The sequence below is a fragment of the Dryas octopetala genome, chromosome 2 (genome assembly GCF_963921425.1).
Source record: "Dryas octopetala chromosome 2, drDryOcto1.1, whole genome shotgun sequence".
NCBI classification, from domain to species: domain Eukaryota; kingdom Viridiplantae; phylum Streptophyta; class Magnoliopsida; order Rosales; family Rosaceae; genus Dryas; species Dryas octopetala.
In genome coordinates, this window is record NC_141367.1 from 12,517,233 (window position 1) to 12,542,929 (window position 25,697).

A 25,697-nucleotide genomic window follows, 5' to 3' on the forward strand; every position below is an offset into this window, starting at 1 on the left:
TCCACTTCTCTTCTCACCCCAACTAAATCCTTTACCTTACAAGATGTTCTCTGCGTTCCTCACATGAAAACTAATCTAATTTCCATTTCCCAATTTTGCATCACTAATCATGTCTCTGTTGAATTCTTACCATCTACCTTTTTTGTGAAGGATCTTCAAACGGGGGCTGTTCTAGCAACATGCAAAACTAAAGATGGCGTGTATGAATGGCAACCATCCCATCAACAGACCTCTCCTCCTCTAATCCTCTCCACAGTCAAAAACACCACCTCCCGCTGGCACCATCGCTTAGGTCACCCTGCCTATTCAATTTTACACGCCACTGTGTCACGTTTTAATCTATGCTTGTCTTCTCCACTTTCTAAAGAATTTTTTTGTGATGCTTGTCAATGCAATAAAAGTCATAAATTACCTTTCTCCACTTCATCTCTCATTTCTCATCAACCACTACAAATAATTTTCTCTGATGTTTGGACCTCACCTGTTTTGTCTCATGATAACTTCAAATATTATGTTATATTTGTGGATCATTTCACCAAATACATTTGGTTTTATCCACTCAAACACAAATCTGAAGTTAAACAAACTTTTATTAGGTTCAAGGCCATTGTAGAAAATTATTTTAAACTTAAAATTGGAACATTATACTCAGATAATGGAGGTGAATACATAGCCCTCAAAGATTATCTTGCAACGCATGGCATCTCTCATCTCACCACCCCACCCCATACACCCGAACATAATGGCTACTCTGAACGTCGTCATCGCCATATTGTCGAAACAGCACTCTCGTTACTCTCTCACGCATCACTACCCACTAAGTTTTGGTCTCATGCCTTTGCTTGTGCTGTTTACCTCATCAATAGAATGCCAACAACCACACTCAAACTCTCATCCCCCTATGAACTTATTTTTCACCATCCTCCTAATTACTCTAAACTAAGAGTCTTTGGATGTCTTTGTTATCCGTGGTTACGTCTGTACTTCTCTCATAAATTAGAACCTCGCTCTAAACAGTGCATCTTCCTAGGCTACTCCCTCTCTCAAAGTGCCTACTTATGCCTTGACCCATCCACATCAAAAATCTTTGTCTCTCGACATGTCCAATTTGTTGAAACCGTGTTTCCCTATACCACACAACTTCCACAGTTGTCGCGTCCTCCTGTCACCACAGTCGATACATGGATCCCTCCTACTCTTCCCATTTCTTATTCCACTCCACCAGGTGTGCCACTCATACCCCCATCTGCAGGCCGCTCTACAGACCAGCCACCGCAAGAAGATGCTCCACCCCTCCACCGCTCGTCCACTACATCACCACAGCCACAAGCATTCCAGCCCGCACCAAACCCACCAATCCCAACTCCCCCAACTACCTTACAACAACCATCAAACACTTCTCCTCCACCCCCAGCCCCATCATCACAGCCACAAGCATTACAGCCCGCACCAAACCCAACGATACTAACTGCACCGCCTGTCCCCAGCCAGCATCAAATGACCACCCGTGCCAAGAACAACATTCACAAGCCAGTGCAAAAACTCAATCTTCACACCCACCTGCACCCCTCCCAGCTCACAAATATTGAACCCACCTCTGTAACCCAGGCCCTCAAAGATCATCGGTGGCGTCAAGCCATGTCCGAAGAGTATGATGCCTTAGTTAAAAATGGGACATGGGAGCTTGTACCCCCTAACTGTGCTACTAATATTGTAGGCTGCAAGTGGATTTTTCGCATTAAAAAACACTCTGATGGTTCTGTTCACAGGTATAAAGCACGTCTTGTTGCAAAGGGCTTTCACCAACGACCGGGACTTGACTACCACGAGACATTCAGCCCAGTAGTCAAACCCACCACCGTTCGTCTCGTCCTCAGCCTTGCCGTAAGTAATGGATGGTCTCTCCGTCAATTGGACATTAATAATGCCTTCCTCCAAGGGCACTTGTCTGAAGCTGTATACATGACCCAACCTCAAGGATTCGTTGATTCTGACAATCCCCAATATGTGTGCAAGTTACGCAAAGCGATCTATGGCCTTAAACAGGCCCCACGGGCATGGTACCACGAGCTGCGGACCTTCCTTCTCCAATATGGGTTTACAAATTCCTTTGCTGACACGTCCTTGTTTATTTATCGTTCTGGCTCTGCTCTTCTCTATCTCTTGGTTTATGTTGATGACATCATACTCACTGGCAACTATAATCCTTTGATTAATCAGTTTGTTGATTGTCTAGCTACTAGGTTCTCGCTCAAGGATTTAGGACTCCTTTCATACTTTCTTGGTGTGGAGGTTACACCACACCCTTAAGGCGTATTGTTGTCTCAACGGCGGTACATTCTCGATGTTCTTCAGCGCACCAACATGATGGAGGCCAAACCGACTCTGACACCTCTGCCCACTGGTGCTGCCCTTGTGCTAAAATCTGGCACTATTCTTTCTAATCCTACTGAGTACTGAGCAACTGTTGGCAGCCTCCAGTACTTGTCTCTTACCCGTCCTGAAATCTCTTTTGCAGTCAACAAGCTATCTCAGTTCATGCATCAACCTACAGATGCTCATTGGGCCTTGGTAAAGCGAATTCTTCGGTATTTACGTGGTACATTGAATGATGGCCTTCTTCTGTACCGTGACTCACCTGGCCCTTTACATGCCTTCTCTGATGCGGATTGAGCTGGAGACAAGGATGATTTCTCCTCCACCAGTGCTTACATAGTTTACCTCGGCCGCAATCCGATTTCCTGGAGTTCAAAAAAACAACCCACCATCGCCAGGTCCTCTACAGAAGCAGAGTATCGCGCCGTGGCTGATACTGCTGCTGAACTCTCTTGGGTGTGCTCTCTTCTCAGTGAGCTTGGGTTGTCACTTCCCCAAGCTCCAGTCATTTATTGTGACAACGTAGGTGCAACTCAGTTATGCTCCAATCCTGTCTTCCATTCTCGTATGAAGCATGTGGCTGTTGACTTCAATTTCATACGGAACAAGGTCCAAACTGGTGCCCTCCGTGTGGCCCATGTTGCCTCTGCTGACCAACTTGCAGATGCCCTCACCAAGGCTCTCTCCTATTCACGGTTTAAATCACTCAAATCCAAGATTGGCCTGTCTTCCCGTGGCCAATCTTGAGGGGGCATGTTAGCAGAATAACTGTGTTATCTTCATTCTTTGAATTTCGTTTTTGAATTTAGTTGAAATCCCTTCTGTTTGGATTGATCACTTTCAGTTAGGATCAGTTTCGACTCCTGATCTTTCTCCTTTATTGTTGCAACTGTTGGCTGTGGTCTCAAGCTTGTATATATATCTCTTTAGTTGAATAAAGTAGCTACGCTTGTGGCAATCAGTTTTCAATATCTTAACAGATGGTAGGGGGTGGGCTGCTAGGTTGAATGAGTAGGGGTGGGTGGTGATGGAACTGCTGGGTTGAATAGTGGGAGTGTTTGGCAACATATTTTATCAATTTTAAAACAATCACATGGCTTAATTTCATTGGTCCACATAGAACCACAGTACCCAAGTAATTCCCTTGCTGCAAAAGCCACAACTTTCGTAATGCTTTTCCTCAGTAAGCAAGTTTTAACACGGAACTGAAATGACAATCGGATTGTGCATCCTCAATGCAAGAAAATCCAATTTCAATTCGATAAGCTGTTATCTTCATCCCATGCATTAGTTCTCACTCTAACCCTTTCACCCTTAAAGTGGATATACTTCCATTTACACTGATATTTTCTCAAAACAAGTTTTTTCTTCTCTTCCTGGCCTAGTTCCTGAAAAGCACGTGCCACTCTCATGACAGTATCTTCATCCGGTCTTACACCCAACTCCTCCATATCTGCAAATACCTGAGAAAAAAATAAAACAATATTTCTTATTCATCTTAATTCATTACAGTAGTTCCAGAACTGTACAATGTATCATGTAAAGAAGGCAGAAATGTCCAAGTGCTTGTGGGATGGCATTGCGCATTACCTCTATTATCTTATTTTGCATGTTATGGTGATCATACACAGAGATCATCCTAGAAAATAGCCGCTTTGAGATAGAGCGTGTATGTGTATGCAGAATCATGTTCCACAGTGATTCAGCCTCATCTACCCTCTGATCCATATCAAATGCCAGTAGAAGGGTGTCATAAGTTCCCATTGTTGCTCCTTGACCTTTGCTCAACATCCACTTTGCCACCTGACCAGCACTAAGGATTAGCTACCAATAAGATTTTAAAACATCCAACAATTGTCACTCTCACACAACCTATAATGGGGCTTTATACAAGATAAACCATTTTCTCCATGTCCATAAACCATTGACTTAAGCTTCTACAAACCAAACAAGTTAACCTGTTAATATTCAACTTTTAATCTCTAAAGCCATAAGAACAATAAAAAATGAGAAGATCCAGCAACTAATCAGGCTAGTTAACTGAAAAAAGTCCTGATAAGGCTTGGAATGGCAAAAATTAATGATATGAAGCCACCTTGAAGAATATCTAAATGTCAAGTCATCCTCTGTAGTTTCAGGTGAAGTGGATTTTTGCAAATTCATGCCTTAAAGCGTTTAGGTCGCAAATTGGACTAGACTAATTTGTATGCCACATGCAATGACACCATATTGGGAGTCATGTACATTAGGTCTCAAATTGAATCAGAATAATTTGAGCAACACATGCAATGATGCCATACAGATGTTTCGAAAGTGAAAACTCCACATGTTTGTTCACACCTACTTGAATTATCTACAAAATTAATTGAACAACGGAAGTCATTAAGATCAATTTGTATCTAAATTATAGCAGTACAAATTTTAAACGATACAAAGAACAATCTGCAAGTGTCGTACCTGAATTACACGCACCCATTGATTCCTCTTCCTTAGAATTTTTAAAGCCTTAGCCGCTGCAATCAATGGGAACTCTGTCTCCCAAGTTGTCCATTTATCTAATGCTCTATAAACAGCCTCTTTCTCATTAGGAAGATCAGAAACCTGTCATTTCCATGATAATGAGGAAAAACAGAATAGGAACAGAATTGAGAACCTATGATCTTTGTTTGGAACTGTTAGAAAACATGCTATTACATTCCATGCAAACAAAAAACATGTTTAAGAAGGTTATAAAGCTTGAAAGAGAAAAAAGGATGAATATGAACTCAAGAAATGGCAAAAAACTAACAATTCTAACAAGATTGAGTGCCTTTTGCCCAGAAGCAGCTGAGTCTTTTTTCTGCCATAAGTGGTGCTCTTTCTTTCCCCCCTTCTTGATTATTTTCCTACATTTCATGCAAAAAACATCTTGTTGAAGCATTATGAAAACCCAAAGATCAATATCTAAATAAATAACAGTTCAGAAATAGCTATAGCTACCAGTTTATACTGAAACAAAACACAGTCACGCATTTCAATGATGAAGTATTTTAAGTAATTGAACTGAACATGAAAATCAAAGATTATATTATAAAGCAAGAGAGAGAACCCACTTCTCAATTGCCTCTAAACTAGTTCGAGGTTGTCTACTTTGCTTGTGAGAGCACTTGACATGGAACATATTTATAGCCACCATGTAATGCAAGGAATTTCTCTGGGGAAAGAGAAAGAGAGAGAGTGATGAAGACTGTTAAATGAAAATTTCCAAATTTTAGAAACCCAAGTGGTGAACATATAACAATTTTTCCTGTGCTTGCCTTAACAATGAAAGAGGACACCAAACAAAATCTGTTACCTTCAACAAGAGAGACGTTCTGCAACCCGAGAAGTCAAACCCAAATGATAAAGCTGCTTCAGTTGCCTTGACCCAATGAGTAATCCAAGGAGTCAGATTAAATACACAAGTAGAATAAGGTGGCCTCTGAAGGCAACTTGACGAAGTATGAACAAGGTAGCTCAGTTACTCTCACCTGATTAATTCCTGATAAGGAGAACTTGCAATGAATAGAGTTTCCAGAATTGACAAACATCTTAGTCTTCTCCAATTTCAATGTTTTGAGCAATTTTCATTAACAAACCAGAAATGTCTATGAAGGGTTACTGAAGAGCGCCTTTGAGCAATTTATGAGAGTGTCGGCACCCAAACTTTGAGCAGGAACCCCTTCAAGGCTTCAATCAGCAGCTGCGAGCTTGTGACTGTGAGTCTTCTCCTCTCTCTTTCTCTCTCTGTCTCTCTCTCTCTCTGTCTCTCTCTCTCTCAATCTCTCTCCCTCTTTCTCTCTCTCTCTATTGCGCGCGTCTGGTCTGTGTGCGAAATGGCAGAGACGATGCCCTCTGTTTGTAATGGGCAAAACATCTTATTTGGGAGGCAGGAGGCAGGGCGTTGGGTTTGGACTTCTATTGGGCCTTATTAATCGATTATTGGGTGTTGGGCTAAGTTTCTGTTTTGTGGTTTGGGCTCATATTTTAAAGGAATTATTTGGGTTTACACAATATTAATCATCTAATAATAATAAGGAATAACTAATATTAATCATCTAATATTAATAATATAGAAATTCATCCAATTGAAGAAACCAACCAAAAGTTGAAGAAATCTATTATTTGAAGAGATTTATACAAAATAAATCACAAAATACTGACAAAATGAAGAGCGAGCTCCAAATTTTGACCTCTAAGGCCTTCCACACTAAAGGCTAGATTTTGATTTTGATTTTAATAAATCAAACTAAAAAATAGAAGAGCCATTTATAGGCCGGTCTAATTTTCCTTCCTCTTTTAGACTAATACCTTAATGCTTTTTAATTTTTGACTAAAGTCCAAAAATATTGTCTAAATGTTTTAAATTTAAAAATGGTCTAATATTATTCTAAAATTAATAATATTTAAATCATAATATTATCCTAATATTATCATAATATTATCCTAGTTTTATATTATCTTAATTATATAATATTAGCATATTATCATATCCTAATATTATCATATTATTCTAAAATTAATTGTGGGATTTAAATTATATTAATTTAATAAACATGCATCAACCCAAAAAATAGAAAATAATCAAATAAGGAAAAAAAATTCTTTATATATACATTTCAATTATATCAATCGATTGATGGTTTGTCTACGTTTATATTATGATTTAGTTCCAGGATTTTGGGCTACGCCCACCCTCATCCCCTCATTCTTTCTCGGGGAGAGAGAAAGAGAGAGAGAGGGGAGGGGCTGGTGGATCGGGTGAAGGGGGGAGGTGGCCGATGATGGAGGTTGAGGGGCTGGGTGTGTGTTGGATGGTTTTTTTTTTAAATAAATAAATAAAATAGAGATATTATGGTAATTAAGAAGAGTGTGTGTACGAGAAATTTTAATTATGGAAGAAGTGTAATGGTGTAAAATGAAAAAAAATGAGGAAATTGTGTGTAAAAAAAAAAAAGTGTGAGAATAGCAGCACTTTTTTTTATTTTTTAGGGTCGCTAATTATTAGCCCATAAGAGAAAAAAAAGCCCCCAACATTGTGTTCACACCCGGGAAGCCAACAGGCCAGCAGCCCACCTCCTTGAGTTCCTCCTCTTCAATCCTTCCATCCCGGTTCTTCTTCTGCCTTCTTCCGTTTCTCACAGTCAGACAGAGTCACTCCCACAGTCCATAACTTATTCGGCCATGGATTTTGAATCAAATTACGAAGTTGCCCCTACGGCCGAGTTCATTCACAGCAACAACTTCACCAGAGTCGCTTTACAGGTACGATATTTTCTTCTCAAGCCTTCTTTTCCTCGATTTTTTTTTTTCTCCTTTTCTTGGCAACCTAACAGAGTTTTAAGACATTGAATCAATCCCAGTTCCCGGACGAGCTTCTGAAGTACTCGGTGCGAGTTGTGAGTGCTCTGAGGGCCAAGCTTCGCTCACTGCGGGAACCCAACCCCGAGCAAAACGACGAAGTCGGCTTGTTCTTGATGGCGGACACGGCGTACGGTAGTTGCTGTGTGGACGAGGTGGGAGCGTCCTATGTAGATGCCGATTGTGTTGTTCATTACGGGCACACCTGCCTTAGCCCGTGAGTAGTAGTAGTAGTAGTAGTAGTAGTAGTAGTAGTAGTTTAGTACTCAATCTACCAGATTTATATATATATATATATATATATGTTGTTGATGGCTTGTCTTTGCTTTTTTGCAGGACCACAACGCTTCCAGCATTCTTTGTTTTCGGGAAGGCTCCCATTAGTGTGTCTGATTGTGTCAAAAATCTATCAGATTATGCTTTGCCGAATGGAAAGCGGGTTTTGGTATGATAATTAACTTTCATATCTTCACTTTTCACTTCTTTAATTCAGTATTGCAACAAATGGCCTCTGTCTAGCTGTTAAGAGCTATAAATCCTAGGTGTGTTGAAAGGAAGAAAGATTGTAAATATGGAAGTTATGATCAATGATATGCTTGCTTGATTTGAATTAAGATTCATGACTCAGAGGAGTAGGATGTTAAGGAGCAAATGGTCAAATTGTTAGATTTGTAGCCCACATTATTTTTTTGTTGATGAATTTCAATTAGGAGAAACTTTTTTTCCCCCAGCAAAGATAAAGGAAAAGAAGAGAATGGTGGTGAAAACATATAAAATCTAGTTGGATCCAATGACATGAGTAGTGAGTTGATTTTTGGCTGAAGGTGGCAAAATGACATTAAACCAATATCCCTCCACTCATCAACTTCCCACTTGATGGAGTTGATGTTCAGAGTTGTTCAAATAGTACTATTACTCTATTTTGGCAACGAGATAAAGGTGGTCTCTTGCAGCAAAACTAATAGCCTATCTACCCATCAATTTCTTTCTCCTTTTCACTCCACATCATCCTCTATATATCATTGAGTTATTAACAATTGAAATGTTGATTATTGCCTATGTACATAATTTTGCTGCAAGAGACCCAACTTTTATTTTTTTTTGGGTGTAAGGTTACCAATCTAACTTTCAATCTATCAGTAGGTCCTTTTTGGCTTGGATTATTCACATTCCATACAGCATATAAGAGAAGCATTCATGGAGGCTGGTGGGGCCGGGTTCAAATCAGAAGTTCAATTTGCTGATGTTATGTGTTCACGTATGTATCCATCAAAAGATCATAAAGTCTCCAATGGTCTCCTGCAACCAGCCAATGACCTTACTGATAATAACAGTCCTGGCACAGTGGCTGGTAATATTTTTAGCATTGGAGGCTTGGTCTGGAAATTACCGGAGGGACACAAGATGGAGGATTACTCACTTTTCTGGATTGGTTCCAGTAACTCAGCCTTTGCAAATATTGTTTTAACATATAATGGCTGTGAAATAGGTACATAATTTACTTATTTCCTCATGTAATTCGTTGTGTGATATGTGTGTGTGCGAGTGCATCTCATATTCCATTTGCATGTGGCCTTACCTAAATTTTGTCAATTGAGTTGTGCTGGTGGAGATATATCATATACGTAGTGATTATTGGACTTGCATTATTGGTGGATTTCATTTTTGAAAAAAATAAGGAGTCTTTTCTGTATGCATTTATCATGATGCATGCAGTATATCTGTAGTGCATACACATTTCTTCCTTTCCATCCAGGCAATCAGCTGTTTGTGCTCCCTTTTCCCCTTTCTTCTACTTTGACTAAGGCAACCAAACTGTCTAGCTATTCATGTGCCATTTATCCAAACTCCAAACCCTCAAGTCCTGTTTGTCAACTATTACTTGGTAAATGAACTCAGGCTATGCAATTGCACTTATGGTTCTCTCTTCCTTTTTTCACTCTTTGGCACTAGGAACATAAGTTATTATTATGCATGATAATTCTTCCTTTACTTTTTTTTTTTTAGTTGTTAATGGAAACTCTATTTATTACAGGAAAGAAGATAAGAGCCTAAGTAAAATTACCAAGTTTAAAATGTTAAGGGTGCGTTTGGTATCCTTTCAGAAAACTGTTTTTTGTTCTTGTCCTTGATATTTATGGATGCAATATGGAATAAAATTTTAAAACTGTTTTTAAATAGAGCACCGAACATCCCCTAAATTTCTCTAAAGCTTCCAGTATATGGAAATTGTGACAGTAGGATTGATTTTCTTTAGATTCTCTTAATTACTGTTGTTTTTAATTGTGGTGGTTTTGGTTTTAGTCAGATATGATGCATCAGAATGCAGTATGGTGACTGACTTAACTCAACAAAGGAGGGTTCTAAAGCGCAGGTATTATTTGCTTCTCTTTCCTGTTTGGAGTAAACTGCTGTGCAAAAATTACTTTTTACTTTTTTTCAAAATTTAGAAAACTAATTCTTTTTGCAGGGAGAAAGACCACTATACCTTTTTTGGCATGGGCCAAGGTATAGGTTGAGATGAGGGTCTAATGATCTTTTTCTGTGCAAAATGGGTTTAGTTGTATAAATTTTTTTTTTTTTTTTTTTTAAATCATTGTTGCATATTGGTTTTCATTTTGGGTCATTTGACCATCAAACCCTTCTTGTTTCCACTAATCTCTGCTCTTAAACAATACAATAATTTATTTGTGACATGCTAAACTCTTTGTTTGGAGAAAGGCCACTTTACCCTTTTTGCATGGGTTCATATGTAGGTTGAGATGAAGATATACTGATCTTTCTCCATGCATAAAGGGTTTAGTTTTCTAAATTTTGAAAAAGAGAAAAAGTCATTGTTGTATAGTGGTTTTCATTTTGGGTCATTTGACCATCAGACCCCTGTTTCCGCTAATTTCCGCTCTTAAACAACATAATAATTTCCTTGTGACATGATATACTGTTTGTTCTTTACACTATGTGCTCTATTCATTACATGAAATTTCATACAATTTATTGTGTGAGCAATGTCTTGTGCAGATATTACCTAATGGAGAAAGCAAAGGATGCTAACATTGTTGGGATCTTAGTTGGAACCCTTGGTGTAGGTGTGTTATTCTTTGGGATCCTTTATGTCTTTATTCTGGAATAATCCACTGTGTCTGATGATCTCAATCCAAGTAGTTCCTCTAGTCTTTATTCTGGAATAATCCACTGTGTTGGAATTGAGTAATCAGTTTGCATGGATTTTATAATGCATGGCTTGCTAAAAGAGATTTTATTTTTCTTGAATGTTATGTATATTCCATCTCTAGAAGCTTGAATCTCTGAAGTAGACATTGTGTTGATTGCAATGTTGTTCTTCACTATTTTTTCAATATCGATTCCATATGTTTGCTATTTTATGAATGATAATTGTGGAAAACTTGATTTGGTGGGGAAAATATATGTTTGCTATTTGATGAACAATCGTGGCTTGGTTTCACATTATACTGGTAGTGTGCCTATGCCTATCAGTGTTTTTTACTCTTCTTTCTTTTCCATTTCATTTCTAAATGTATTATTAAAAAAAAAAAATTCAATTCTAAATGTGGTAATTGATTCTCTAATCAATCATGATAAGCTGAACATGAAAACCTCCGTTCTTTTTTGTTTGTTCTTTTTCTTTTTCTATTCTGCACTAAGATGATTCTAATAGCATCATCCCTTTGGCTTAAACATTGTATTTCTGTCTGCATACATTTTTTTTTTTATAGTCAAAAGCTTGTTTCAAAAGAAACACCAAACGTTATTAGCTAAAACTTTTTTGTATTTCTTTATGCAGACATTTTTCTGTCTGCATACATTTTAACGTATACTATTATGGCATATATATTACTGTATTTTAAATCTTAATTATGTTGAGATCTTTCTCTTAATTATGCATCACTGAGAGCCTAGAAATTGATTAATTTCACTACTATGGTGCAGCTGGTTACCTGAATATGATTCATCAGATGAAAGAGCTGATTGCAGGAGCTGGAAAAAAAGTCTATACTCTAGTTATGGGAAGACCAAACCCTGCAAAACTTGCCAACTTTCCAGAGGTAATCTTTGACAATTGCCCATGGTGGGTTTAGAATATTTGAAGTTTTAATAACAGATTTTTATTTGTGGCAGTGTGATATTTTCATTTACGTCTCTTGTGCCCAAACTGCTCTTCTGGATAGCAAAGAATATTTAGCTCCAGTAATTACTCCTTTTGAAGCCATGCTAGCTTTCAACAGGTACCTCATAGAATATGATCTAATGTTTATCTGCATTCAGTGTTACAAACTTAGGTTTTGCCTTTTCTTAGTTTTTGCTTGTATATACGATGGTTCATTTTTTTCCTACTGTCTTATGAAAACCACCCTCACATGAGATCATTTGTTATAATGTGTGCATTCAAATTACTATTAACATTGACAAGATTTATGGATTAGCTCTAGAGGTTCATCCCTGCCTGCTTAAAGTTCAATGTTTTCTTATCCCAGAGGATCTCAGTGGACTGGAACGTACGTAATGGAATTCCGCGATTTGATTAATTCTTCTCCAGTGGAATCAAGGAACCAGTCTGAAGAAGCACGATTTTCCTTCTTACAAGGTGGATATGTAGAAGATTTTGATCCGCAAGGTAGCTCTCTCTCTAGTCTGATAGTGATAACTGATAAGTAGATTTACTCTCTCCTAATGTTGTAGTTGTGGCAATTTGGAATGATAACATGATTTAAAAAATAGAAAACATTACATTTTGATTAATAAATTTTTGCAGTCATGAAGAACACTGGGACAAACTTCCCCCCACCCCCCCCCCCCCCTCTTTTAAAAGGACGTTTATCGGAAGTAATTTCCAATATATTAGCTCTTTGTCAAGAAGTTCCTAAATTGGAATAAGGTGAATAAATTAATTTATCTCCCTTAAATTGGTTGTTAGTGTAAAAGAAGGATATAATTTGGTTCTTTTTAATTGTAAATGTTGAATGAAGAATTGCATGGATTCTATATTTGCCCAAACTTCTTTCGTTGAAAGTGAAGAACAATACAAAATTTAATGGGGATATTTTATTGTTTGCGACTTTGTTCTGTTCCATTTGTACTGATAATTACCAAGATAATTGAATTGATAAATATCTTTTGTGATATTTGTTGGGAAGACTAATTTCATTGATGAACTGTTTAGGGATATTTGAACGTTTTGTCTGTACTTCATTCACCTATTTGTTTTATTTTGAACTCTTTTAATTATTGTGGGACTACAGTTCCTTTGTTCCACAAAAAAGAAAAATATTTATGTAGACATCTCGTTGTTGCATAAACAGGGAATGGTACTGAGGAAGACAACGAAGGAGCTCTTGCTTTAGCAAATGCGACAGAGAAGGCTCTGCAACTGCGCGACAATCCTAATTCTATAGTCAAACAAACAGCTAAATCTGGTGCGGAGTTTTTAGCAACTCGATCTTACCAGGGTCTTGATATACATTATGATGGTTCCTTGCCAGAACCATATCTAATTGGGAGGAGTGGGAGGGCAGCAGGGTATGAGGATGAGAAGAACAGGCAGGAGAAATTGTAATCAATGTAAATAAAGTGGAAAGATAATTTGAAAAATGGATTTCACGAAGACTTGCGTGAGAATATTCTCCTTAGGAGAAGTAGATGCTGGGAAAGTAGTCCAGGCAGCAGTCCCAGAGGGACAGGCAAGGGAAAGAGCATATTGTGAAGATTTCCTTGCAGCTTGGCCCCTAGGAAAGCTATTTGCCAAAGAGGAATCTATAAGAAGCGCATGGTACAATTTGCTAGACATTTTTGTTTCAAGGTAGTATGAAATTTAATGAAATAGTGACATGTAATGAGCAACTAAAATTCCTTAGATGTATGATTGATGAAATGATAGCATGCATTTTCTGCCCCCTTTTAGGTTTACAAGTTAATGGAATGATAGAAAATTTGCTTGCCATTGGAAGCAAAGTAAATTTGCTTTCCCACTTTCAATACATGTTTAATATCTTGTAATGTTTAGTGAGCTTTCGTTAAGGAATTTTTCAAATAATTTATTTAAAAGATTTTTTGTGGGGTTTACTTTATATTGTATTTCAATAATCTAATACGTTTATTTTTTAGGCCTTTATTTTAATATCATTCCTACCATTAGACAAATTTGAACCATTAATTAAGATATATAATTTTGATCAAATAAATAAACGAACATAATGTATTTGATAAACTTTTGAACTGATGATCACTTAATCTAATGGTTAAATTGAACTTACATTTTTACTTCTTTTACATTTTTTCGGACCAAAATATCCTTTATTACTGTGTCGATCAAAATTTTGATTTGTGTCGACCATCAAAAATTTGTGTCAACCATCTTGTTGGGAGGGCAGATCTAGAGGTGAATATTCGTGTCGACCATCTTCTTCGTGTCGACTAAATATTCCACCGAAAAGTTTACATCTGTAATTTTTGCATATTATTCTTTTCTATTGAATCTAGATCTGGTTTTGAGAGAGAGAGAGAGAGAGAGAGAGAGAGAGAGAGGGCAGATGTGGAGGCGACGACGCAGAGGGAGGGTCGTAAGGGAGAAAGAGGAGTCGCGGAACTAGCTATTGGCCTAATGATATTTCTCTCCATAATTTTTTTTGTTTTTTGTTTTTAAAAGCTGAAGTAATTGTAATAGAAGGATTAAGATGTTACAAAGTCTGCCTACGTACATGAGTCTCCCTAAAAGGAAACCTCATGTACCCAATAAACAAGTGAATTACAAGAGTAAGTTTAGCTAAGTGGTGCTTATTATAAGAACGAGAAATATATGAACAACTAAGGGCCCGTTTGGTATCTTACTCAAATTTTTTTTTTTAAATTAAGATATTTTTTTAAATGTGAGTTTTCAAAATCAATTTTTAAAATTTGAAAACGTGTTTGGTATGAAATTTGAAAACAATTTTTAAATTTAAAAAATGATGACATCTAAGAAAAAAAGAAGTGTAAAAAAAAAAATTAAGCAAAAATGATGTTTTATCATTTTTAAAAAGAGGCATGTTTTTGAATTTTTTTAAAAAATGGTCTACAAAACACGTTTTCTTGACTAAAACTTATTTTTTTATTTTTGAAAACAAAAAATAATTTTTAAATAGAATACCAAGCAGACCCTAAATTTGGAAAAACACGCTAAAAACCTCTTAATTAGTATCCTCCGATAGGTGTCCATCGGATGCCAAGTTTTCCTGGCCCAAGTTCTAATTCTCCATCTTCATATTAAAAAAGGAGAAAAAAGAAAAAGAATACGTTGTTAGAAATTTACCAAAGTTATTCTCAGTCAGATGGAATAGTGGCATGCAATTAATGGGCAGCTGGATTTTCTTATGTATTATTTGACAGAGTCTATATACCAATTTTCGAAAGTTCATTTAGAGACAAGAAATACAAGTGATGGATTGGTCTTGATGGATAGAGACAAAGTCAATAGGCATGGGAATGGAATACCATAACATTGTCTGCTGGACATTTATTAGTCAAGCCATCGATCTCCAATTCTTCATGTAAATCACGCACGCGTTTTTTCTGGGGGAATATTTGCCAAAGGTTACAAGAACATTCTGTGATGCCGTGCATGATGTAATTTGATGTATTTGACAACTTGGCTAAACTGGCTTTCCTTTCCTGGACGGCGCATGATGTAATTGAGGTGGGAAGGAAGCCAATAAGGTACAAAATTGAAAAACTGTTGCATGCATGAAATCCTTTTGTAACAAGAAAACAGGGTTACACATGTTATGGTTCTAATAATTTTTTTTTTTTGATGGATTGAGATATGGCATTACTCAAGAAATTAATTAATAAAACAGCAGCACATGGCAAAAAAAAGGGATAAAATATAGAAAAATTATTTTGTCTTGGGCTTTAATTTTTTTTATTTATTCATAAATATTCAAAGAAATACATGAACTCTTGACCTTTTTTCATAGAAAGAAGATTGAGTATCCCTATTAGACCAAATTAATAGTTATTTATCTCTAATAGCTTTCTAAACCCAGAATATAAATTTAAACTAACCTTTAATTTTAACCTAAAGCGATGGTTCTGACTTCTAAGTAGGTTAACTTGTTTGGAGGTTGAGGCCGGGGTGGGGATAAGGCAGAACCTAGGTTTTTTTTAGGCTAGCTTTGCCACTTTTTATGGAAATTAAGGGTAAACTTTGGTATTTTCAGTTTCGGTGGCTGATTAACTTTGTCAACACCGGACCAGGACTGTAGTCTATTAACGTATACACTGCGAGTCTAAACATATACAAAGTCCTATATCTTTCTAGGTAGACTAGATCGATCAATCAATACCAATCTAGACTAATAATAATGGGAAGCTGCCCACCGAAACTTCTATGCAAGTAGGTACAACATTACAGATGTATTGGGATATATTAATCACAAGGTAGAGAAACCAATTTGAATACAAGTCAACGAAATTAGGTCCATGGAAATTACAAACCATGCATAAATGCATGCATATGTTTTTTTTATAAATATCCAATTAAACACCCAGTATTATTATTATTCTCCTCCATAGCAAAATGGGTTTCCATAATATTCACACAAGAAAATACCTGGTAAGCCTGATTGCAGTACTAGTATTTGTAACTGGAGGCCTGCCCAAACAAGCAGTAGTAGTAGCTCAAAACTGTGGCTGTGCCCCAGAGCTGTGCTGTAGCCAATATGGTTATTGTGGGAGTGGGAGCGAGTACTGCGGCGAGGGTTGTCGAGAAGGCCCTTGTAGTACCACACCAACCACACCAACTAATGGTGGCTCCGTGGGTGACATTGTCACACCCGATTTCTTCAATGGGATCATTAACCAGGCTGCTGCTGACTGCGCCGGCAAGAACTTCTACACGCGAGCGGCTTTTCTTGACGCTGTCAACTCTTACTCCGATTTTGGTCGGGTCGGTTCTGCCGATGACTCTAAACGTGAAGTTGCAGCTTTCTTTGCTCATGTCACCCATGAAACTGGCCGTAAGTTCCTTTTTTTTTTTTTTTTTTTTTTTTTTCTAGCTCCCTATATCCCCATTCATTGATTTCATATATACAATTGACTGATGTGCACTATACATACATAAAATGCTCTGTTTGCAAAATTCGAATACTAAATGAGCCTTAGAACACTCCCTTACATTTCACACACAAATTGCATATGTATTTCGCTAGAGAGAGAACCCTACAGATATATACCTACTTACTTAAATATATTATATAAAAGATGATACTTTAGGTCCATATACTTTCATGAAATTTCCATTTGGTCATTTTTTTTGGCAATTTCAGATTTGTGCTACGTAGAGGAGATAAATAAGGCCACATACTGCCAGGCAGACAGAACAGACTATCCATGCAACCCAAACAAACAGTACTACGGGCGTGGACCACTGCAACTAACTTGGAATTACAACTATGGGGCTTGTGGAAACAGCATTGGTTTTGACGGCTTAAACTCTCCCGAAACCGTGGCCTCAGACCCTGTCGTTGCATTTAAGACTGCGTTGTGGTTTTGGATAAACAATGCTCGTCCGGTTTTAAGTCAAGGATTTGGAGCAACAACTCGAGCCATTAATGGTGATGTGGAATGTGATGGTAAAGAACCCGCCAAAGTTCAAGCCCGGATCAACTACTACACTGACTATTGCACCCAACTTGGTGTTGATCCTGGCACTAATCTCTCTTGCTAGATACATCATACATGATATAGAGACTAGCTAATACCATGAATAAAAAGTGCAGCCTAAAATATATAAAGAAAGCCAATCGCTCCCTAGCTCACATGATATATATCATGAATATATATCATATGCATGCATCTTCCAATTGAACCATGGAACTATGGAAGGAGAGGACTACCTCCTGTTGTGTAGTCCACCCATTAAATAAATAAGGAGCACGTGCACATTACTGCATTCTTACATGGGTTAATTATCTAGCTAAATTTTGGCTCCATGATGATCTGATTGAAAGAATAATATAGGTGGTGTCAGAAATTACCCCAAGAAAGCAAAAATTATAAAAATCAATCAACTGAAGAAAAAAAAAAAACAAAATAAATTAAAACACTTACTCATGTGTTCGGATTTGAAACCATGTCGATCAATCTCCCATTTAATTAAAACATAATTAAACACCTACTCATGTGTTCGGATTTGGCTTGATGATTATGTTTTAGGTACGTTGCCTTTACAGGCACATAAGGGGCGCGCGGCGCTGTGTACAAGCTACCATGGGCTGTAGCTCAAAAGTTTTAGAGAAAATAAGTTAAATAACGATGTTATATACATTGTAGATCAAAAGTTTATTTACAGCCCACCCAGTGAAGAGTAAGTTAGCTCAATCGATCTATTGAGTACTCTTAGTCCAATTCTTTAGTTCTTAACTCATTGAAATTAATATATTACACTAAATACATTATTTCTATTAAATAAAATATAATTTTTATTTATGCATGTTAAAGTTTGTTACAATTTACAAATAAAGTTTGATTTATAAGATTTTACCTAGATTAAAAAAAAAAAGTCATTAGGTTATATTATTATATATATCTATTCCCTTTTTTAAAATTAATTCCTGGTTTCACCTTTGCATCATATCATATTTAATTTTCTCCAATTATCTCTCAAAGTTTGGGTTGATTTTGTTTCAGGCAAGCTAGATTTAGTTAATTGAAGAAGATCATTTCATGCATATACACAAATCGTACAAAGTAACATCTATATTCATTACTGTCACATGTATATTAATTATAACATATATAATAATATGACACGGGGAATACACACAAAATTGTTAGCTCAAGTAAACTGTATGCATATATATAATGTATGCACAGTCCCTCCATGCATGATGGTTTGGATCTTATTAATAATGCTCTTTGTTCAATCGTTCTTGATTAGTAATTTGTACCGTATGTGAATAATTCATTATATATTACAGTACTAGTCTCTTGGCATGAGCATATACCTTTCTTATGGTGCATATATTTAAAATATATTTTTATCAAGCACACATTGAAAATAATTTTATATAAATTTTCATTCTTTTCTTTTTGGGTCTGAATAAATTATCACTTTGATTGTATTTTTTTTAGGTTAAATGACAATTTTAGTCAATGTACTTTGCTCTAGGTTTTACTTTTTTTTTTTTTTTTTGGTTTTAATTTTTTCAATTTTGATCCTATAGTTTATTTATGATTGCAATTGATGAAAAATCCCTTAAAACCGTTAAATGGTTGGACAAAATGAGCATGTGATTGAGAGGCACAATTCGAAATGTCTGCGTACAACCATTTAATGTCATGCTCATTCCATACAATCATTTAATGGAATTAAGTAATTGTTCTTAAATTACAACAATTAATAGGAATTGGAGGAATATGCGACAATTTTTTCTAGGAAATCCTCAACGAAAAATACACACTATCACCCTCTTTTATATCTAATCGATCATAACCACGTACTACCTACATTTTACGAAATTGTGGACCACAAGTAGGAGCTAATAAAAAGATGTGTGATCTCATAGAAAGACATCACAATCCCTTGTGGAAAAAAAATATATATATATATAAAATATATATATATTTCTTGAGAAGGAAATAATGATATAAAATTCCTACCAAAATAGCTAAACGTTTCAACCCATAAAAACTCCATTGAACCTCTTATGAATGGTAACTTTACAATTAATTTTATTATAAGAGGTTCATATATTGGGTTCATCTAGGTCTAATTATAAAGTTACCATTTGATCCTCTTATAATAAAATTTCCTTTAGTTGACAGTTTAATTAACTAAGGGCATTTTATGCACGTACTTCAAAGAAAACTAAGGGCATGAGATTTTAAATGTAATTTCACCTAAGAGACTTGCATGTTTGCTTTATTTATATAGATAGATAGATTAGCTAATAATGGAATACGCTTTGAGCGGAATGGTAAAGATATATCATGGTATACCAACTATCTATTCGTTTAGTAGTATTTTTCTTTATAATATTAGGGGTTCTAAGTTCAATTTCCCCCCTCCATCTCCATATTGAAAGATAAAAAAAGAATACATCATGGTATACGTTGTTGAAAAATTACCAAAGTTATATTAATAATTTTACATATGTTATAATTTAAATAAATTAAATACATCGCCATGTCATGTTACATGAAAAAACTTTCTCTTCAAATGAAATATTAGTGGCATGCAATTAATGGGCAGCATATGATTTTTTCTTAGTTTCCATTTCTTTTATATTTAGCTAAAATTATTTGACATAGTCTATATATACGTACCAATTTCTGAAAGTTCATTTGGAGACAAGAAATACAAGTGATGGATTGGTCCTGATGGATAGAGACAGAGTCCATATATATGCTAGACATTTAGGTCAAGCCATCTCCATTTAAATCACGCATGCGTTTTGATGGGGAATTGTTTGGAAAAGGTCACAAAATTTGGGATATTTTGGGGGAATTGTTTGGCAAAGGTCACAAAATTTGGAGCATTCTGTGATATGCCGTGCTGGGAATGATATGATTGACAACTTCGCTAAACTGGCTTTCTTTCCTGGACGGCATGATGTAATTGATCAGTTGGGAAGGAAGCCAATAAGGTACAAATTAAAGAAAAAGTGTTACTTGCATGTAATCCTATCGTACCGAAAAAAAAGTAGAAAAAGAAATACGATGGATCGAGATTTTGCATTACTCTTTTTATTTTTTATTTTTTTTTTTTATAAAGCAAATCATTGCACTAAAATAAGGAAAAAAATTTACAAACAGGACACATACTTTAATGGTTGTTTCATTTCAGGACATTAATTTTGATTCGTATTAATAAAGTACACATACTTTTATTTTGTGTTAATTAAGGACCCTATTTTTTTTTTTTTCAGTTTTTATCTCAAAACAAAACAAAAGCCCACAGAACCATGGGATAGAGTGAGTGAAGCAAAGAAGTCCACAGAAACTCCACGTCGGCATCGAGCATACACTACAACCACCAAACGGAGCCAAAGAGGCTCCGTAGGAATTAGTGAACTAATCGCGTTTGAAACCACGATCCCACCAACATTTATGAAGCATCAAGTCTGATTAGGATCAAGATGGCGGATCAGGAGGTAGTAATCGGCGGAAGAGGGACCGGTACTGGCGAAAATAGTGACTTCCCAATACTTTGTGACAAGAACTAAGACTGAGAGAACATGGAAGATAAATCTCTATAACTGAACATCTTAGCCCAAAACAAACCTAACAAGAGAAAATAAAGAAAGGCCCGCAAAGTAAACTAGCAAAACAAACCAAACAGAGGGAGGTGGGCGGGGAAGTAAGTGGGTGGGTGGGCGTTGGAAAAACTTCCAAAAATGAAAGTTGGAAAAACTCTCACTTAGAGGGAGGAGAGTATCCCTTGTGATCCAAGGGTTGGGAAGAGAGGGGTAGGGGAGGGGAGGATCTGGATTTGGGGGGGGGGGAGAGAGAGAGAGAGAGAGAGAGAGAGAGAGAGAGAGAGAGAGAGAGAGAGAGAGAGAGAGAAGGGGAAGGGAGGGGAGTGGCGGCAGCAGCTGACTCTCAATTAATAGATTTGGCATTACTCAAGAAACTAATAAACGAAGGAATGAATATAGGACGTACGATAAAGGTTTTAAACTTTTTTAATTTTTCATAAATTTTTTAAGTATATATCTTTAAATATTAAGGACAATTTTATGCACACATTGAACATTCGAAAGCTCAACACTTTTGAATGTTCAGTGTTATTGCATCGTAGTTAACTAGTTAAACTCATTGCTACTATGCTAGCTTTTTCACAGTTGTGTCAATTTTATATTTGTGCATAAATTATAATTATAAATTTGTAAAATCCTATAAACCATGTTAAAATATACTTACACATTCAAACAATCCTTAATAACCTTAAAAATATAATTATAACTACATTTTTCAGTGTCGTTAACAAATGTAGGAAAAAAAAATACATAAACGCTTTTGAATATTTTTTAAAGTTGTGGATTTTTGAAACATTTTATGGAAAATACACAAGATAGCTAGCATTTTATGAAAAATATACACAAAGTTGTGCAATTTTTATTTTTATTTTCAAGTGGTATGGTCCAAAGCCTAAGAAGTTTGGAATTTGTGGTATCCACGCAGTCAATGCACTCCTGCTTGACTCAGTGAAGCAGACAACTTAATTGTTCTCCGCTCCGCAATTAATGGTATCGCCTGGTAAGAGCGAGTTGAACTTGAGCCATATATGGATGAGTGAGTTTGAGTTGCGTGGAACTTCTCACTCCTCAGGATGCAAGGGAGAGGCTGCTTAAATTGGTCTTTACAAAATTATAGAGACGTAATTGAAAAAACACCCAAAAGACGTGGACTAATTAAATTGGTCTTTTCCTTCCTTAATTATCGGCAACTTGATCCATTGCTCTCTCATCGAAAATCAAGTGTTGCTTGTCAGCTTTTGCCTTTGCCTACTACAAATTTCTTACAAATTTACAATGATAGTTCTTCTATAGAAAAATAAATAAAAATAATTATTACATTAATTAATCGATAAGCTAGAGTTCTTCCATAGAAAATATTAAAAATAAAAATAATTCTTCAACAGTACTTTTCTAACCAGTTAACTACATTATTTGGAACCAAAAATGAAGAAAGGTTTTGTTCCAGGTAGACCTCTACTATTGTCGTGTGCTTAAGGGTTGAGGGGTGGGGATAAAGCAGAGCCTAGGTTAATTTTTAGGCTTGCCACTTGTTAAGGAAAAGGTAAAATTCTGGTTAGCAGTTCTCTATTGATGACTGCAAATTTAAAATTTGCAAATGTGTATAATTTCATTATTCTGTGTAGGACTTGCATATAGCATACGCATGACTTGATTCTAGCTTGTATAGAACTATACGCCCATGCTATATGCAAGCCCTGTATAAGATTCAATAGATGCATTCACACATTTTTAAAGTTGTATAAAATTAAGGATCGAAACTTTGATATTTTTAATTTTTGTGGTTGATAATAAACTTTGTCAACACTTTGACCAGTAATAGTCTATTACTACGAGTCTAAAGGGTCGATCTAAACGTATACAAAGTCCTATCTTTCTAGGTAGACCACTAGTACTAGTGATGCCAAACTAGCTAGATTAATAATGATTTATTAATGGGAATAAATACATAGTATTGAGTCTATTGACCATGTGCAAGTAAAATTTACTTTACAGATGTATTGGGATTAATCAGAAGATAGAGAAACCAATTTGTTGGTCCTGTTTACAAGTCGAGGAATGGGGTCCACATTGAAATTTCAAACCATGTATGCATACATGCATGCATATGTTTCACTATAAATATCCAACTAAATGATCTTAACCTTCTTCATAACTCATTAAGTACTATTCCCCTAGAGTTAGCAAAAATGGGTTTGCATAATATTAATACAAGAAAATACCTGGTGAGCCTGTTTGCAGCACTAGTATTTGTAGTGGCAGGCGTGGCCAAAAATGCAGTAGTAGCTCAATCGTTGGGTGACATTGTCACACAACCATTCTTCGATGGGATCATTAACCAGGCTGCTGCTGACTGCGCCGGCAAGAGCTTCTACACGCGAGCCGCTTTTCTTGACGCTGCCAACTCTTACTCTGATTTTGGCCGGCTCAATTCTGCCGACGACTCTAAACGTGAAGTTGCAGCTTTCTTTGCTCATGTTACCCATGAAACTGGCCGTAAGTTTCATCTCTTTTATAGCTCCATAAATCCCCCTTAGATTGATTCAATGATTTCATATATATAGTTGTTGTTTTTTGGGTGAAACATATACATATATATATATATATATATATATGCAATTCTTTAGTCGCACTATATATAAGGAACTGTTTGCTGCTTAATGAGTGTCCGTACACCTTTTCACATTTGCACTAATTTTGCATATATATTCCCCTATGAAGAAAATCCAAATATATAAATGTACGGGGGTCTTTTAATAAAGAATTCCTCATTTAGTGTTAAATGAGAGATTCCTCCGTGGGGCCCACATGAATAGTTTTGTATTGATCGGAACTATCCAATTTTTACATCTCCATTGATAGATCATTCTTGTGAAAAATCAGCCAAATCGGAAATCGTTAAAATATCTATTTTGGTTCGTCTATAAACACTTAAACTTTGACCGCTTAATCAAACGGATAAAGAGTTTAGGATTTGACTGATTTTTTGTAAGAATAATCTATCAATGAAGATGTAAAAAACAGACAGTTTAAATCGATACAAAACAACTCATTTGTGCCCCCACAGGGGAATCCCTCATTTAACACTAAATGAGGATCCCTTATTGAAAACTCTACGTATAAATGTATATCTCCCTACTTACATACATATATTATGTAAAATTGTGAATATGATATTCACTCCTTTATGCTATACTTTTTTACGCATTGTTTCGTAATATATGTATTACAAATTTAAGAATTATAATTAATAAGAAAAGTCTTCAGCGTGGTGGTCTCTTAATTATAGATATATACAACCGTCTCACGCCATGAGTATTGTGTTTGTAGTACAAATATAATTTAAAGGAGGATATATAATAAGTTGACCTTTTTGTTTTTGTTTAAAATGATAATCAGATTTGTGCTACATTGAAGAGATAGATAAGGACATCTACTGCGATGCAAGCAGAACAGAGTATCCATGCACCCCCAACAAACAGTACTTCGGGCGTGGACCACTGCAACTAACTTGGAACTACAACTATGGAGCTGCTGGAAACAGCATTGGTTTTGACGGCTTAAACGCTCCCGAAACTGTGGCCTCAGACCCCGTCCTTGCCTTTAAGACTGCCTTCTGGTTTTGGATAACTAACGTTCGTCCGGTTTTAAGTCAAGGATTTGGAGCAACAACTCGAGCCATTAATGGTGCTGTGGAATGCGATGGTAAAAAACCTGACCTAGTTCAAGCCCGCATCAACTACTACACTGACTATTGCACCCAATTTGGTGTCGATCCTGGCACTAATCTCTCTTGCTAGATACATGATATAGAGACTAATTAATACCATGCATTAAAAAGTGCAGCCTAAAATAAAAAAAGCCAATCGCTCCCTCACATGATGTATTTGATCATCATATGCATGCATATATCTTCCAATTGAAACATGGAAGGAGAGGACTAACTCCTGTTGTGTAGTCCACCCTTTAAATAAATAAATAAGGAGCATATTTATTACTGTTTACAAGGTTATCTTGATTTTGGTTCGATATATGATGATCCTGATTGAGATTTTTATTTTTTGGTAGAGATTGGAATTTTATCCTTTAATTTCTTTGGTTCAAGAACAAGGGTTTGGAGTCAGAAATTCTCCATAACAGGTGTCAAGAAAGCAACAGTTAAAAGAAAAAGCACTCCATCAATTAAAAAAAAAACCTAAATTATATATAATCGTGTTTCCCATTTAACTAAAGGATCGACCTGAATGCTGACTTGGATCTTCTTCTCTTACTTAATCATATCTTCTTTCCTCTACCAAATTAACAATTTTAAACCATATCGATCCAAATTCATTTATAGCCAAAACACATGAATCAAAAAAGTTGTTTACCCGTAACTTTAAGGATGAAAAATTCGGCGCTTTTTCAATATTCATCGAGCATTAGAATGCATGACAAATAGTTTTGCAGTTTCGGTACAATTATAGTTGCAACCCACAATTACAATTGGGTGTCTGAGGGTGAGTTTTAGCATGATTTAGGAAATTTACTGGTTTAAAATTTAAGGTCCATTGATTTTAATTACTAAATTTCAATAACTTTTTTGTTTAGGTACTAAAATTAAATAGTATTTTAGATTAGGTATTAGTTGAAAAGTCAAACAAAATAATAAAGTAAAAGGTATTAAAATTTACAAATATTACATCACATGCC

At 36.0% G+C, this 25,697-nt stretch overlaps 4 protein-coding genes across 4 annotated transcripts; 3 read left to right on the plus strand and 1 right to left on the minus strand.

Annotated features, from left to right (window-relative positions):
* Positions 1-3,445: 3,445 nt before the first annotated feature.
* Positions 3,446-6,204, minus strand: LOC147293169 (Pentatricopeptide repeat (PPR) superfamily protein). The gene is made up of 7 exons (XM_086233637.1): positions 5,886-6,204; positions 5,711-5,776; positions 5,469-5,569; positions 5,165-5,261; positions 4,834-4,977; positions 3,967-4,179; positions 3,446-3,839 (listed from the first exon to the last, which is right to left on the minus strand). Exons 1-7 carry the CDS (start codon positions 5,943-5,945, stop codon positions 3,630-3,632), a joined length of 891 nt encoding a protein of 296 aa, XP_086089763.1. The 5' UTR covers positions 5,946-6,204; the 3' UTR covers positions 3,446-3,629.
* A 1,219-nt stretch (positions 6,205-7,423) lies between these two features.
* On the plus strand, positions 7,424-13,813 carry LOC147293170 (diphthamide synthesis DPH2 family protein). Its single transcript, XM_086232372.1, has 10 exons — positions 7,424-7,659; positions 7,758-7,972; positions 8,092-8,200; positions 8,899-9,244; positions 10,060-10,129; positions 10,774-10,841; positions 11,704-11,819; positions 11,893-11,999; positions 12,249-12,388; positions 13,074-13,813. Exons 1-10 carry the CDS (start codon positions 7,579-7,581, stop codon positions 13,325-13,327), a joined length of 1,506 nt encoding a protein of 501 aa, XP_086088498.1. The 5' UTR covers positions 7,424-7,578; the 3' UTR covers positions 13,328-13,813.
* Positions 13,814-16,324: 2,511 nt separating this feature from the next.
* Positions 16,325-17,679, plus strand: LOC147293171 (endochitinase EP3-like). Its single transcript, XM_086232373.1, has 2 exons — positions 16,325-16,763; positions 17,073-17,679. Exons 1-2 carry the CDS (start codon positions 16,325-16,327, stop codon positions 17,471-17,473), a joined length of 840 nt encoding a protein of 279 aa, XP_086088499.1. The 3' UTR covers positions 17,474-17,679.
* Positions 17,680-23,146: 5,467 nt separating this feature from the next.
* LOC147293172 (endochitinase EP3-like) lies at positions 23,147-24,866 on the plus strand. Its single transcript, XM_086231515.1, has 2 exons — positions 23,147-23,501; positions 24,405-24,866. The coding sequence occupies exons 1-2, from the start codon at positions 23,195-23,197 to the stop codon at positions 24,803-24,805; spliced, it is 708 nt and encodes a 235-aa protein (XP_086087641.1). The 5' UTR covers positions 23,147-23,194; the 3' UTR covers positions 24,806-24,866.
* Positions 24,867-25,697: the final 831 nt, after the last annotated feature.

What these genes read in the sequence shown, in the direction of transcription:
- LOC147293171 (XM_086232373.1), top strand. Translation starts at nt 16,325, where the DNA reads ATGGGTTTCCATAATATTCACACAAGAAAATACCTGGTAAGCCTGATT. An exon ending in TGTCACCCATGAAACTGGCC is followed by an intron (nt 16,764 to 17,072) that starts GTAAGTTCCTTT and finishes TGGCAATTTCAG; the next exon opens with ATTTGTGCTACGTAGAGGAG.
- LOC147293170 (XM_086232372.1), top strand. Translation starts at nt 7,579, where the DNA reads ATGGATTTTGAATCAAATTACGAAGTTGCCCCTACGGCCGAGTTCATT. An exon ending in CGAATGGAAAGCGGGTTTTG is followed by an intron (nt 8,201 to 8,898) that starts GTATGATAATTA and finishes ATCTATCAGTAG; the next exon opens with GTCCTTTTTGGCTTGGATTA. An exon ending in ATATAATGGCTGTGAAATAG is followed by an intron (nt 9,245 to 10,059) that starts GTACATAATTTA and finishes TTTTGGTTTTAG; the next exon opens with TCAGATATGATGCATCAGAA.
- LOC147293169 (XM_086233637.1), bottom strand. Translation starts at nt 5,945, where the DNA reads ATGTTTGTCAATTCTGGAAACTCTATTCATTGCAAGTTCTCCTTATCA. An exon ending in GAACGTCTCTCTTGTTGAAG is followed by an intron (nt 5,570 to 5,710) that starts GTAACAGATTTT and finishes CTCTTTCCCCAG; the next exon opens with AGAAATTCCTTGCATTACAT. An exon ending in AGTTTAGAGGCAATTGAGAA is followed by an intron (nt 5,262 to 5,468) that starts GTGGGTTCTCTC and finishes CATGAAATGTAG; the next exon opens with GAAAATAATCAAGAAGGGGG.
- LOC147293172 (XM_086231515.1), top strand. Translation starts at nt 23,195, where the DNA reads ATGGGTTTGCATAATATTAATACAAGAAAATACCTGGTGAGCCTGTTT. An exon ending in TGTTACCCATGAAACTGGCC is followed by an intron (nt 23,502 to 24,404) that starts GTAAGTTTCATC and finishes AATGATAATCAG; the next exon opens with ATTTGTGCTACATTGAAGAG.